This window comes from Dreissena polymorpha, chromosome 12 (assembly GCF_020536995.1).
Source record: "Dreissena polymorpha isolate Duluth1 chromosome 12, UMN_Dpol_1.0, whole genome shotgun sequence".
In the NCBI taxonomy this organism is placed as follows: Eukaryota; Metazoa; Mollusca; class Bivalvia; order Myida; family Dreissenidae; genus Dreissena; species Dreissena polymorpha.
The window spans coordinates 2,876,006-2,889,990 of NC_068366.1; the positions used below are offsets into that span (position 1 = coordinate 2,876,006).

Consider the following 13,985-nt stretch of genomic DNA (forward strand, 5'->3'; position numbering starts at 1 on the left):
ATTTGACAGAAAACGAATTGAAATGAAAAATCCATCGTACAGAAAACGATTATGAAAATAGAAAACGAATTGAAATCAAGTCTTCGTCGTTTTAGTTGTTCCGTTTTCATCCGTACCGCGTTTAATTATAATTAGTGTATTGTAACTTTTAGTGCGGCCTCAATATTTTCAGTTATTTCATATAGACACCGTTTTGGGCCGGTGTCAATATAAAAAGTTACTTCCTCCGAAATAAGCTCGGGAAAAGGTTCTCTGTTAAACGCGGTCGGGTAAGGAAACTTTCATAAACGGCATGCGCCAAATATTTTACAATTCGTTACGAGACCCAATTCGTCGGGCAAAGACATTATGAAGAGTATGCTATCACATTTTAAAGCGCAGGTGGTGACAGATTCTGAAATATTCGGATCAAAAGACCGCTGCGGATTCCGTGTCTCAAATTCTAACAACATCGTGATTTCCACTGGCTTGTCATTGGCAATGTGAGTATGATCTGAGACTGAAAGGCAGGAGTGTTGAAACTGGATTAAACAAAATGACTCCATCATCCATTTGTCAATATACAATGTGTACTATAATATTTACAAACAACCATTGTCACTGTGAATTTATAATGACTTAATTGGAATCAGAATTGCTGAGAATAATCAATATCCAAAAATGAAGCGCTTATCTGATCCAGAAATATATGTATGTTTTGATCAAATTGTAAAAAAAACTAATTGACAAATAGTGTTGAGGGAAAAAACTAATTGTTACAAAAAGCTTGCAGTTAAAACTAATTAACCCAAAATCTTATCTATTGCCCTGATTAAAATTGTTAACTGGGTCGCGCTTTATTCTCCCAACACAGATGATTTAACCTTGAAAAAATCTTTTAATTTAGGATATCAATTTTTTAAACCGACTTCATGTGAACCAAGATATAAAAATTGCTTTGAAAGTCAAATAATAACGATTTGGAGTACATCTTCCAAAAGCTTTACGCGCGAGAACGGTGAAATCTTACGAATAATTCAAGTGAGAACACTACGTTTGTAAGGCCCGATTGGTCATTGTCGGATCGCGTACTACTTAAATGTACCACGGGTATTCTTAAGTATACTTAAATGTAGGCCGGGTACAGGAAATATACGGAAACGTATCCGAAAATTTTAGCGCTAAATTGGTCGTTGTAGGTGTTTTTTTTCAAAATAATTATGTTCATATTTATGTCAATATTTTATCAGATAGCCTCTATATTATCGAAACTCCACAAAAAAGCATGTTGAGGAAGTTGTTTTTTTCAAAGAGGATTGTGTTTAGTATTTCGTTACGCGTTTTACGACATCAGATTTGGGGCTAGAACAAAACTCTGGTTTGGTATAAATTGGCCGGGTACGTGTTAGTATTTTTTCAGTATCCGGGGTACATTTAAGTAGTACCCGAGCCTACAATGACCAATCGTGCGATCATGAGTGTACTGTTGCATAATGCTCGTTCGAACAATTAAATGCATTTCTTACCAAATAAGAAATATTACAGTGATATAAATGTCATAAAATTAACTTTCATAAGAACTGATATCATTCATTAAAAAATGGATTGAATTATTTACGGTGTATTATGGCTTTAATAGCGTCTGTTTTCAACTCGTAAGGCATTTATTTTATAGAATGAGAAAAACATTATAACTGAGGAAGTTTCGACTTCTTTATTTCATAAGTTGAAACATGCTAGGATTATACAAACGTGTTGATTATTTTCAATGCAATAATACTTCCATTGTAAACAAAACAAAGCTAAAAAAAAAAGACTGTTCCCCGATTAAAACGAAAAAAAAATCATAACACACATGTATGTAAATGTATAATTCTCATTATGCCTTCCAATAAACAACACTCTTTGCTCCACGGAGAATTTAGAGTCAAATTTGACGGATTGTGATCTTAGATCACCATCGCCACCGCTGAAGACGGTTGGCCGCTACACCGGAAGTTGTTACTGCTTGCCGTTTCCGTTTACAGGCCATGCCTTGAATTCGTCGGAGTGACGGTGTTTCTTTATGTTGGGGCGGGCGGCGATGCGGTCGAAGTAGGCCTGCAGGGTGGGGAACTCGTCGAGGAACCCCGGGGATAGCACGCACAGGATGTCGAGAAGATCAAACAGATTGTAGTCCGCAAAAGAAATCTGGAAATACATAAATAGCCTTGAACGGAACCAGGTTTTTTTCATATATTCTTTTTTCGAAAAAAAGTTTCTAATGATAATTATATGTCAATTTTATTTCATAAACATATAACAAAGTAATTATATAACATTAATTAAATGATTTTATGATTTTATCCTGATGTGTCAATATTTGTTGATAAAAAAATCTCAATTTGGTCCATTTTGTTAAAAAAAATGCACATTTATAAGTGACATATTATCGCTTTAAATATTCCTAGTATGACCAGACTCCTTTTCCAAAAATAGCTCGAACAAGTTCAATGAACGCATACACACTGCTTGTCCCTTCGTTGTGAGAACCACACACAACTGTAAACGGATTTATTTTATATCAGGACATCATTTACTTTTTATTTTCGCTGACATATCACTTTAATACCCTTCCTCGGTAAAGTATAATTATTATCGACTAAATACTGGTTGGGTAAGAGCTAGAGGTTTTGGGATCAATTCTTCACCGCTTAACCTTAATGAGCTGTTTGGAAAGTCTCAAATTTGTGTATCACTTGACAATCTTTGAGATTTTTTTCCAGAGATCATTAAAAAAGGCTTGGTAACTCGTTGTTTATCTGCTATTTTACAACGTTTTGAAGTTCGGATGTGAATGACTAACTCCACGAGGTTGAAAACGTGATTGGTTGGCCTAATACACGCACATGTGATGGAAAGACCGTTCTTTACTGGCTTAAAAGCAACAACAACAATGCGAATATTATTTAATTTTCTAACATGATCTCATTAATAGGCACGTGGTAGCAAACACATATAATTGAGACCTGCTCTGAGAAAACAGGACTTAATGCATGTGCGTAAAGTGCCGTCCCAGATAAGCCTGTGCAGTCTGAACAGCCTAATCGGCGGCGACACTTTCCCCTTTTATGGAATCGTTCGTTTAAATTAAGAGTCTTATGAACATGTATCAAGTCAAGGCAGAAAGTGTCGTTCCAGATGATCCTGTGCGGAATACGGGATGACACGTAGCCTATTACCAGATGAAAATAAATAGTATAACAGCGATAGCCTTAATACATGTAAGATTTTTGACATGTTTGATGTATTTTTGAATAAGGTCTTAAGTTAAGAGCTTATTACTGATTTTTGAAAAAAAAATGGAAGGTTCATTTAAATTTAGCCTTTACTATTATGGGTGTATGTATTATAAATAATTTGACTTTTATTTATTATGTACTGCATGAGTACTGACAGACGAATGATGGGACATCATTTCACAGACAGGGGAAGTATGTGGCAGGCTTGATTTTGGAGTTTAAATACTTTGATTGAGTTGTTTCCCTTGGACCATACTTGTGATTACTGTGTTTAACCAGGTGTAAAACTTGACCATAGGTCACTTCTTTTTCCCACCAAATTAGAGGCTTTTCATTGGTCGTAGGAGAGTTGAAAAGAAGACTCGATATGTCAACACGCATAGATGATTGTGTTGACATTTTAAAACTTAGATATGTGTTTTTAAATGGATGGAATATCAGATTTAGGTTAGTATAAGTTACTTATGATTCTCCATAAGTTTAGTTGGCCTTATAAAGTGCTTTGGGTCATTTTACCTTTTAATGTTTGGCTTTTCCATTGTTGTAACGATGAGTGCTTTCAGTAATGTTTATGTTCATAAATGACAGATTAATTACATAATCTCTATTTCATTCTTTCTGTGCACTCTGGAACAAATTACTTATTTGCAGACTACTTGCACTGAGAGATTGAGGGTTTTGACAGAGTGTTGGTGAGCTGGTGTTTAGAGTCTGAGTGTATCATTCCAGTCCACAACTGAGAAAGCTAAAGCTCTGTGTTGAGATGTACACGTAACTTTGTTTAATCTGTATATTATATGTAGGTTTACATATGTTCTAAGGTACATGTGTCTAAAGTACATTTTTGTACACGTGTCTAATAACAGAAATGAGCCACTACACACAAGATGATGTTTTAACTTGTACTGTTCTTATTATATGTGATATGTAATGTAATGTACTAAATATGATATATATGATATTCTGATATATTTGGATATGTGACTGATATACATTACATGAGATTTAGTATTGTTAATATATATTTTCAGGATGAGTATAAATACACTTATGAAAGCATATGATCTTGAGCGGCTCGTTATTTTCACTTCCTGTCAAGAACAGAACCTTCCCCTTGTACGGTTGCGGGTTACTATCCCTTTAATCACACGGAATTTTCCTAGTAATCCGACAGCGTAACAGTATAAACTTGAGCTTTATAATATCGCTATTTTTAGATCAGATTTGGGGTTTTCCAAAATTTGGAGAATACATTTTTGTAAAATAAAAAAAAAATCATCAAAAAATGCGATATTTGATTATTATTAATAAAAAATAGGAGGGAATGATAGGATAAATAGAATATTATGTGAGTTTGAGTTTTGCCTTAAGCCCGGTTTTTCCACAGCAAGGCTCATGATGGTTTCACTTTTACATCTCTTATAATCAAGGCTTTTTATTGCTGTTTTTGTGGATAATTTGACAACGATTATAACCTCAATCTATTGCAGAATCCGCAAGCACAGCGTTAGAAAAATGTGTTTTAAATGCACTTGATTTTGGAGGTACCTACAAAACAAACTTAGCTGACACATTAAAATTCCTTTCAAAATCACTCACCGCATTAACCTAAATTATTTAAAGCAACTTCAGTGTACTATTGGTTCCTAACATATCAGCTCTGTTTGAACCCAAGGACGACAACATGGGTTTTTAAAAAGTTATGGAGAACAATGTCCGTATTCATTTCTTTGACTTAAGTCTAATAATAAAGAACATTCTTTACACTGAAATATTCCAGAATTGCTTTAATTTTAGGTGTAATTGGGCATTAATTACCTCCATCCACATTATTCCCAATTTACTCACATAGAACATTTTGTAAATGAGATATTAGCCGAGATATATTTATCCTGGTTCTAAGCCTATTCTTTATTCGTAATTATAAGAAAGGGTATTTGAATATGTGTTTCGGATAGCAACCATTACGGAAGACTCACCGTGTCGGTGATGAAGTCGCTCCCCCATCCGGACATCAGCGTCTCGATGAACTGGGTCTTGGCCTTCGCGTCCTTGATCAAGTCATCCTTGCCTGTCTCCTAGCAACGGCAAAATGGGTTCAAATTGAGGTCAATATTTAATGTCTCCTAGCAACGGAAATGTAAGGTTCCAATGTATGTCAATACATGTTGTCTAGCAAAGGCAACATGGGGTTTAAATGTTGATCAATACATGTTGAGTAGCAAAAGCAACGTGGGGTTCGAATGTTTGTAAATACATATTGTCTAGCAACAGAAAAAAACAACATGGGGTTCAAATGTAGGTCAACACATGTTGTCTAGCAACGGCAACGTGGGGTTCAAATGTAGGTCAAAACGTATCTTCTAGCAACCACAACATGGGGTTCAGATGTAGGATAATATATGTTGACTAGAAAAGGCTACTTGGGGTTCAAATGTAGGTCAATACATAGAAACGCTTCACCAATGATCAATAATTACATTGTAGGCTTCTTTACGGACCACAATTTTTTTAATGTTTTATTTTTTAACTAAAGTTTGATACAGAAAATTAAAGATTGAAACAATAAAATCATATCTGAAATTCATTAGCGTTATGGGTTGCAAAAAAGTTCCCTGAAAACAAGGCTAGACAAAATGTTAAGGTAGGTACCATTTTTCTATCAATAAACACTCTGTGTTATCCCCAAAGAGTGAAAGATATTTTTAATTTATCATTAAAATTTGAACTCAAGAAAGATATGATTGCAATAGGCCAGACACTTGCACAGTAATTTTTTTTCAGATGTATCGGAACACAAAAGTACCAATACAAAATTATGCATGTGAAACTGAACAACTTCAGAAAACAAAACAACTACAGGACTTAACTCAATTCACGGCGTGTAAGTATATATTAACTTCGCTCTGGGTTAACAGGGTGCCATGCATGTGAGTGAAGTGTCATCCTAGAGTAGCCTGTGCAGTCCCCAGGCTAATCAGGGACGACGCTTTCCGCTTTTATGGTGTTTTTTGTTTCAAGGAAGTCTCTTCTTAGCGAAAATCGAGTCTATGCGGAAAGCCTCGTCCCTGATTAGCCTGTGCACATTGCAAAGGCTTATCTATGACGACCCTTTAGGCTCGTGCATTAAACCTCGTTTTACAAGAGCATGAATCCTATTCCTGTTCACGGTGTGTAACATACATAGTTGCCATAGATCATGCGGACGTAGGCGCCCCGGATGTCCTCCCCCTGGTCGTTGATCATGTCCACCCTGGCCGCCACCAGCGGGTCACTAGGCTCCTTCAGACCTAAGGGAGATAAAAAGTTAAAAGTGTCTCGCACAGGCTAATCAACGACGCCACTTTCCACCTAAAATAGACTTTGGCTAAAAAGGGACTTTCTTTAGACGAAAAATACCATAATAGCAATTTCATCATAGCGGAGTGTCGTTCCTGATTAGCATAGCCTAATCTGTGAAAATTCTTTACGCTTAAGCGCGCCGATTTGACACTCACGGTTGAGTGACGGGCGAGTTTGGGAGATAACCATGCAACCGTAGTCACGTCTAAAATTAATTTGTATTTATATGTAACGTTCTGAACTAGTGTCCGTCTCTGTTTAGTTGGTTATTTAATGTGTTAAACGTCCACTTCAATCATATTCCCTGTTAAATACTTATTCTGAAATTTCATTTTTAATGTAGCCTGGAGTTATAAATAATGAGCCGAACCGTTAATGAGACGAAGAAATTCACTCATAAGAATCAAATTATAAGTGAATTAAATATTGACAAATCAAAATTCAGAAGAACGGACAGACAGATGGAATGATAGACAGACAAGTTTTTTACAAACAAAACCGCCAAGAAGCCATATTGATACTGAGATAAATTGAACGTTAGGTTAACCCATTTATGCCAAGCGTCCTGAAAAAAAGACATTGCAAACAGCGTAGACCCTGATGAGACGCCGCATAATGCGGTGTCTCATCTGGATCTGCGCTGTTTGCTTAAATGAATTTCTTTATGAAATATTCTAAATATAGAAATAAATATACTGGACACCCCTAATTTTGGAAATAAATTGATCCCATTCAGAAGGATGGGAGAGTCCACTGGGCATAAATGGGTTAATAAACGCTCAAAATATCTAATGCATCAGCTTCCAGTTCCTTATTTCTGCCTTGCAACATTAAACCCATATTCTTCCCTATTCCCTCTTGATATCAACACACCTGCTTTCTTTCCCAGATATCTGAGGATGGCACAGGACTGTGCGACCTTCACCCCGCCGTCTTCAATCACTGGAACCTGACCGAACGGCTGAAATGCACAGATAGTTGAACTGTTAATAAAATACTAAAAGTATAATGAAAACCATTTATAGGGTAAAGACGATCTAGGGGCGGAAATGAAAATGACAGGTGGAAAAAGGGCCCTGCTTAAATATCCATCTCACTTCGTGGCCGTTTTGGAATTGTTTGTTTAAAGGAAATCTCTTTTAAACGAAAATCGAGTCTAGGCACTGAGTGCACATGCATTAAGCTCATTTTGCCCAGACCGCGGCGCGCATGTGCACTGAAAAAATACGCGCATACAAATCATTATTTGACAGAATCAACATGCTTAGCCATAATAAGAGTGTATGTTTCCTGTATTTAGAAACAGCATGAGGAACAATGAAATTAATAAATATTTAGCAAAATAATTTCAATACCTTAATAAAAGTACAGTCGTCTAAATAAGCAAATTCCGTACAGGCGAATCAGGGAAGACACTTTCCGCCTGTACCATTAGCGCTCAGGAAAGTCCTCTTTTAACCGAAAAAATTCATAAAAGCGGAAAATGTCGTACATGATTAGCCTGTGCGGACTGAACAAACATGCATTAAGCCCCGTTTGCCAAATTATAGTTTTACGTAAGCTTGAACACAGGTATCGCCGATACCGTCCAGTGTTTTTTCACTATTTTGGAAATGAGGCCATGTCTCTTAGGGTTGGGAAAAAACGTCTCGTTTTAGTTAAAATTTGGAAATAAGTTTTGCTGTCTTTTTGCTAACAGATACTTTAAATTTGAGAATAAAAGTGATTTGAAACAAGGGCTGTTTGTAAAACATGCATGCCCCCCATATGGGTTATCAGTTGTAGTGGAAACCATTGTGCGAATACGTTTTTTGTCACTGTGACCTTGACCTTTGACCTAATGACCTGAAAATCAACAGGGGTCGTCTGTCAGTCATGATCAATGTACCTATGCAGTTTCATGATCCTAGGCGTAAGCATTCTTGAGTTATCATCCGGAAATCATTATACTGTTTCGAGTCACTGTGACCTTGACCTTTGACCTAGTGACCTGAAAATCAATAGGGGTCATCTGCGAGTCATGATCAATGTACCTATGAAGTTTCATGATCCTAGGCCTAAGCGTTCTTGAGTTATCATCCGGAAACCATCTGGTGGACGGACCGACCGACCGACCGACATGTGCAAAACGATATACCCCCTCTTCTTCGAAGGGGGGCATAAAAATGTATCAAGGTTTAACCCTTAAAATGCGGGAACCGAATTTTTAAGGCCTTTGCAAACAGTTTGGATCCAGATGAGACGCACAGAACGAGGCGTCTCATCAGGATCCAAACTGTTTGCTATTCTGATAGTATTCTTTGAAAAAAATCGAAGAAAATGCGAATTTTATAAATTCAGCAGACGACATTTTAGCAGACGACAAATTTCCCAGCATGCAATGGGTTAACTTATAGAACTTGATTGGAGATGAACTAAAGGCTGAGATCGATTTTTAAAAAATCTTCAATTGGGAATTTTAAGGTCCCATTATGGAAAAAAAATTCCATTGGGAATGGGCCCCCCTACATGCGCCAAGTTTGAATGAAAAACAACACTGCTGTCTGGACTTTGTCTAGTCAACGATTTTTTCCTTCTTTAACAAAGTACCAGAAAACGTCATTTTCCTAATTGGGAAAGAACAACACATTTCACATTTAGTAAGTTTCCCTAAATATATTATTGACAACTTTACAACACTTAGTTATCAATTTTAAAGTATTTGGGAGCAAAAAATCAAATACACTTATTTCCCAATGTCAAGACTTCACGACGCGAATTTTACCAATTTCAGGTTTGTTCGCACACATCTTTCCCATTTGTGCTGGTACCGGTACTTTTTCCAATTGGACAAAAAATCGTTGCTAGTACTCACCATCAGAGGTTTGTACTTGGTCGCCCATTCGGCTCCGATGTTCACATTCTCCAACTCGATGTCATTGTCCAGGCAGATATAGCGGATAGCTTGGCCGCGACCTGTGAGAAATATGTGCTCATTGAGGGTAATCACGTGACGATAAAAGATGGCGTCGTCCGTGCCGAAACAGGCATTTTTCGCCGTTGTATACCATAAATTGTGTTACTTGTTTTAATTTGTAGATGCCGCTCACTTTCCAGCCATATAAGTAAGAAAGCGATAATTTTGTATTACTATCCGCTTTACATCTCGACTTAACTCGCTACGAATTTACTTGGCAGGAGCTGTTATTTTGTGATCCCGCTAGGGCCGTCGGAGCTTTTACATTCCAAGTTCGCGCTTAATTAATTAAAATAGTTGAGCAGACACATTTACCCAAAGCCACGGAAAATGCGAAAATAATTGAAAGTCACACGCCGAAAATCTATGTAAACAAATGCAACATCTTCCCTTGCCAGAATAATTCCTTTACCTTAAAAATGTTGAATACAGTTTAAACACACAGTGAGTTGTGTGTCATGAAACTGTAGATTTACAATACTCGGTAAAAGGCCGATAATCTAGTATAATCTTATCGTCCTTGCTGTACCGGTGCATTGATAAAATAATACACTTTGAAATTTCAAAAACGGTTGTTTTTGTTGTTTTGGTTACAACCCTAATTCATTAGTATTTTAATTACTTTATATATAAATTTGCTTGTTTTTCTTTTTTTTTACATTTTGTGTATGGGACTTTACGCGAGGAAGCCATGCCTGATTACTTGACATTATAAAGCATTTTATTATCGAAAAAAATACTCCTATGTCATAGTTTGTTTTCAAATAACCCACGGCCGAGAGTTTAGATTTGTGGTATCCAATCACTCGTGCTTCGGACAAGTGACTTAACCCATACGCATCTTAACCTCCGGCCGAGGTTTATATGAGTCGTGCTCTGTGTAAAGGGGGTTTAATACATGTGTGTAAAGTGTCGCCCTAGATTAGCTTGTGCACTTCACACAGGATAATTAGGGACGACACCTTCCGCTTATATGATATTTTTCGGTTAAAGAAAGTTTCTTCTTAACAAAAACATAGTTTAAGCGGAAAGAGTCGTCCCTGATAAGCCTGTGAGGTCTGCACAGGCTAATCTGGGACGACACTTTACGCACATGCATTAAACGCCCCTTTCACAGAGCGAGGCTAATATGCAACAACAACTTAGATATACAAGTATTACTTCTTGAAAAAATAAACAAGTATACGATTACGTGCGCTTCATTCCTCACAAATCTTCTGTAAGCGTTTTTACATCGCTTTTCGCGTACAACATTATCTTTAAATTACCCTACGAAATATTATTTTAATCATATCGACACTACACAAGCTACGCACATGTCTGACTTGACAATACGAACATTCACGCGTGATCCTTCCATCTCAGATAGCAGCGAGTTGCGACATGTGATAAATGCCATCCTTTGTGTATTATTTATTTCAAGGCCACTGCCACAAATAGCTTAAAAGTTTATTTATAGCCATACATTAGGTTGTTTTCTTCTTCCAGGTCACACACTAAACTTTACCAAATACTAACACAACACGATAAGCGGTTTAAAGTGATATGCCTTATACGTCTGGAGTTTGTGATGAATTTATTAAAACCATATCACACGCTATAGATAGCATGGGCTGTGTTCTGAATTATTACCGTATGTTCTAGATTAAATATTTTATCACCCTGCATGCAGATCTCTCGCCACAGCAATATGCCATGCCGACCGTCGATAACTTTACAAAGATCCGATTATATTGATCGTAAAAAAATGTGTGATTGCAAAAAAAACTTCAATGGGTGATATTTACTAAACTGTGTGGAAACCTCAACTTATGTCAATTATTTAAGTAAAAACTTCATAAAATATGAGCCTCGTTATGGGAAAACGGGGTTTAATGCTGACTGCATTATGCCTCGTTTTCCAAGAGCGAGGCTATTTAAACGTATTAATATATTTGTTAAAGGGTCAAAATAAGGGTCATTCCTGGATTCTTCAAAAGATCAAAGCAATAAAATATATGACATAGCATGTTTAAACCAATTTGATTTGGTAGTTTGATGTAAGATTTGAAGCTGAAAGCGTTTGTAAGATACGCGCCATAATTTATATTATATATAATAGAAGGCATGAACTTGAAGCGTCACCAATTACTTACCTCGAATGGGGAAGTAGTACAGTTGAACGGCCACTGAAACAAATCGGGATAAAACATTTGAAACTAGTAAAACACTTTGTTTTAGTTTCGTTTAAACCTATTTATTTCAGCTCGATTGCATCGAAAGCCTAAGGCATATTGGTAAGCTCTCAAGTCTGTTTCATAAGAAGGACCAGTACGGTACATGGACTGGTGTCTCTATAATTGAAAGTATAATTACAAAATATTACATCTGATGTTCCTATGCATCTGAAAGGGACTTGTCCTGTACATTTCAAATGGATTTTTATGTACATATTTAAGTATCTTTTCGGTTTCTGTAAGTGCACTTACTAACAAATAAATGCTATTTGGAATAGTTTTAAAATAATGATACAATCGAAAAAAAAAGAATTAACACGTGTGTGTGTGCCACGGATTCGAAACCATGACCTTTAGAATAAATATATATGGGTCATGCTCTGGGAAAAGGGGGTTTAATGAATATGCGTAAAGTATCGTTCAAGATTAGCCTGTGCATACCGCACAGGCTAGTCAGGGATGACAATTTACTTTATTGTGATATGTTTCATTAAAGAAAGTATCTTCTTAGCACAAATCAAGGCTATGTGGACATTGTTGATCCTGATTAGCCTGTGATGACTACACAGTTTAATATGGGACGACACTTTAAGCACATGCATTAAACCCTTTTCCACAGAACACGGCCCATATGTTTAACGAGCTAACTTTAGACCACACAGGCTGTCGATATTAGCCATCCATTTTAATCGCGTAATAGTCATTTTAATACACACACATTTTCCACATTATCGTTTAAAAGCCTTATAGGCTATACTCGCTATATTATTTTACCGATTTTGATTGTAGTTGCAATAATTCAACTCTCAGCTTTATAACCCAATGGGTTGCTAGCCGCCATAGCAAAAATTATCAAAGGCTCTGTGAGTCCGTTTATATGGACTAATTTTGATTGATGACTATTCATAAACGAACCAATATTTTAAACATTTTTCTTTGTCAATAGTATTATTTCGCTTGTTACAATATATATTGTATATAGTATACATATTTTTTAATATATATGACATTTCAGTTTTATTCGGAAGATTAGCACACAGTAGACACGTCGCTTTAAATGTATACATGTATTGTAACACAAAGAAACCTGTGCATGTTTCTGTCTCAATGCATGGGCGAACGATGCATTACACATAAAACTTAACAGCAGTCGATATTGTCATAAATGCACACTCACGTTCAGTTGATGTTTATTCATTAACATATTCAGAAATACAACAAAACATACAAATAAGCTCTTACTTGTTGTGTAGTCCTGTGATTTCTGGAAAGAATGTACAAGAAGTGAGCACAATATCCACTATTTTATCATGCAGATATAAACCGGTTAAAACCAGTTGATTATCGACTGAGCGCTCTGTATGGCACGCCTGAACCACAAAAATGAGAAAAACTAAGTTTAAGTTACTTAAACTAGGTTTTTCTCTACTTAAATTCAATTTAAGTTACTTAATTCGAATTAACGCTGCTTAAAATGAATTTAAGTAGTTTTTGTGGTTCCCGCGGCGTTAACGCTAATTAAAACACCGAAAATGCATTAACGGTGCTTAATGGTAATTTTCTTACTTAAGTTGAATTAATTCAACTTAACAAGGATTTTCTCTATCAATTGTACTATTTTCAATTAAGTTGCGTTAAAATAGGTTTTTCTACTTAAAATATGTTTTCAGTTACACGAATTCAACTTTAGTAAGGAATTTTACTTAAGTTGTAAAGTCGAATTGTTTTGATTGGTCAGTTAATGATCCGGAAGACCTAAGCCAATCAGAAACGTCGTAACAAACGTAAACAGGAAAGGATATTCTTCTACCGCCATTTACAATTTTGCAATGGATCGGTTACAACGCACGCATTTACCTACAGCTGACAGTGTTCTTGAAAGAGTTTCAATAACACTCAGAGATGTACAGAGAGGCAAACAGAACGGCAACCTTGACGTTTCTGCAGCTCGCACCCAGATCGCCAGTCTTCTTACAAACTTGCAGAGACTTGAGAATGACCACACCGTCCCAGATGATTTACTGAAGAGCACCATCCAGTCAGTAGTGTTAGTCAGAGATAGTCTCCCTGATTTGACTCAACATGCTCAACACAGCAGTCATTCAGTTGATCGTTATGGTGAGTAGAATGCTAAATATAACAAACTTTTTGGCCTGTCATGCATAAAGGGGGTAAGGAGGGAGTCCCATCCCGAAATCCTGTACCTATTAT

The 13,985-nt window shown here is 36.4% G+C and overlaps 1 protein-coding gene across 1 annotated transcript; it reads right to left on the minus strand.

Moving 5' to 3' along the window:
• Positions 1 to 1,678: 1,678 nt before the first annotated feature.
• LOC127853433 (glutathione S-transferase P 1-like) lies at positions 1,679 to 13,135 on the minus strand. Its single transcript, XM_052387967.1, has 7 exons — positions 13,017 to 13,135; positions 11,694 to 11,726; positions 9,457 to 9,557; positions 7,476 to 7,563; positions 6,444 to 6,550; positions 5,240 to 5,338; positions 1,679 to 2,169 (listed from the first exon to the last, which is right to left on the minus strand). Coding segments are annotated over exons 1-7 (618 nt in total). The 5' UTR covers positions 13,018 to 13,135; the 3' UTR covers positions 1,679 to 1,980.
• Positions 13,136 to 13,985: the final 850 nt, after the last annotated feature.

Bases quoted from the DNA above. Each gene is read 5' to 3' on its own strand.
- LOC127853433 (XM_052387967.1), bottom strand. The intron at 9,558-11,693 runs GTAAGTAATTGG...TATTTCTCACAG, and splicing joins GTACTACTTCCCCATTCGAG to GTCGCGGCCAAGCTATCCGC. The intron at 5,339-6,443 runs GTATGTTACACA...TGCCGTTGCTAG, and splicing joins GCATGATCTATGGCAACTAT to GAGACAGGCAAGGATGACTT.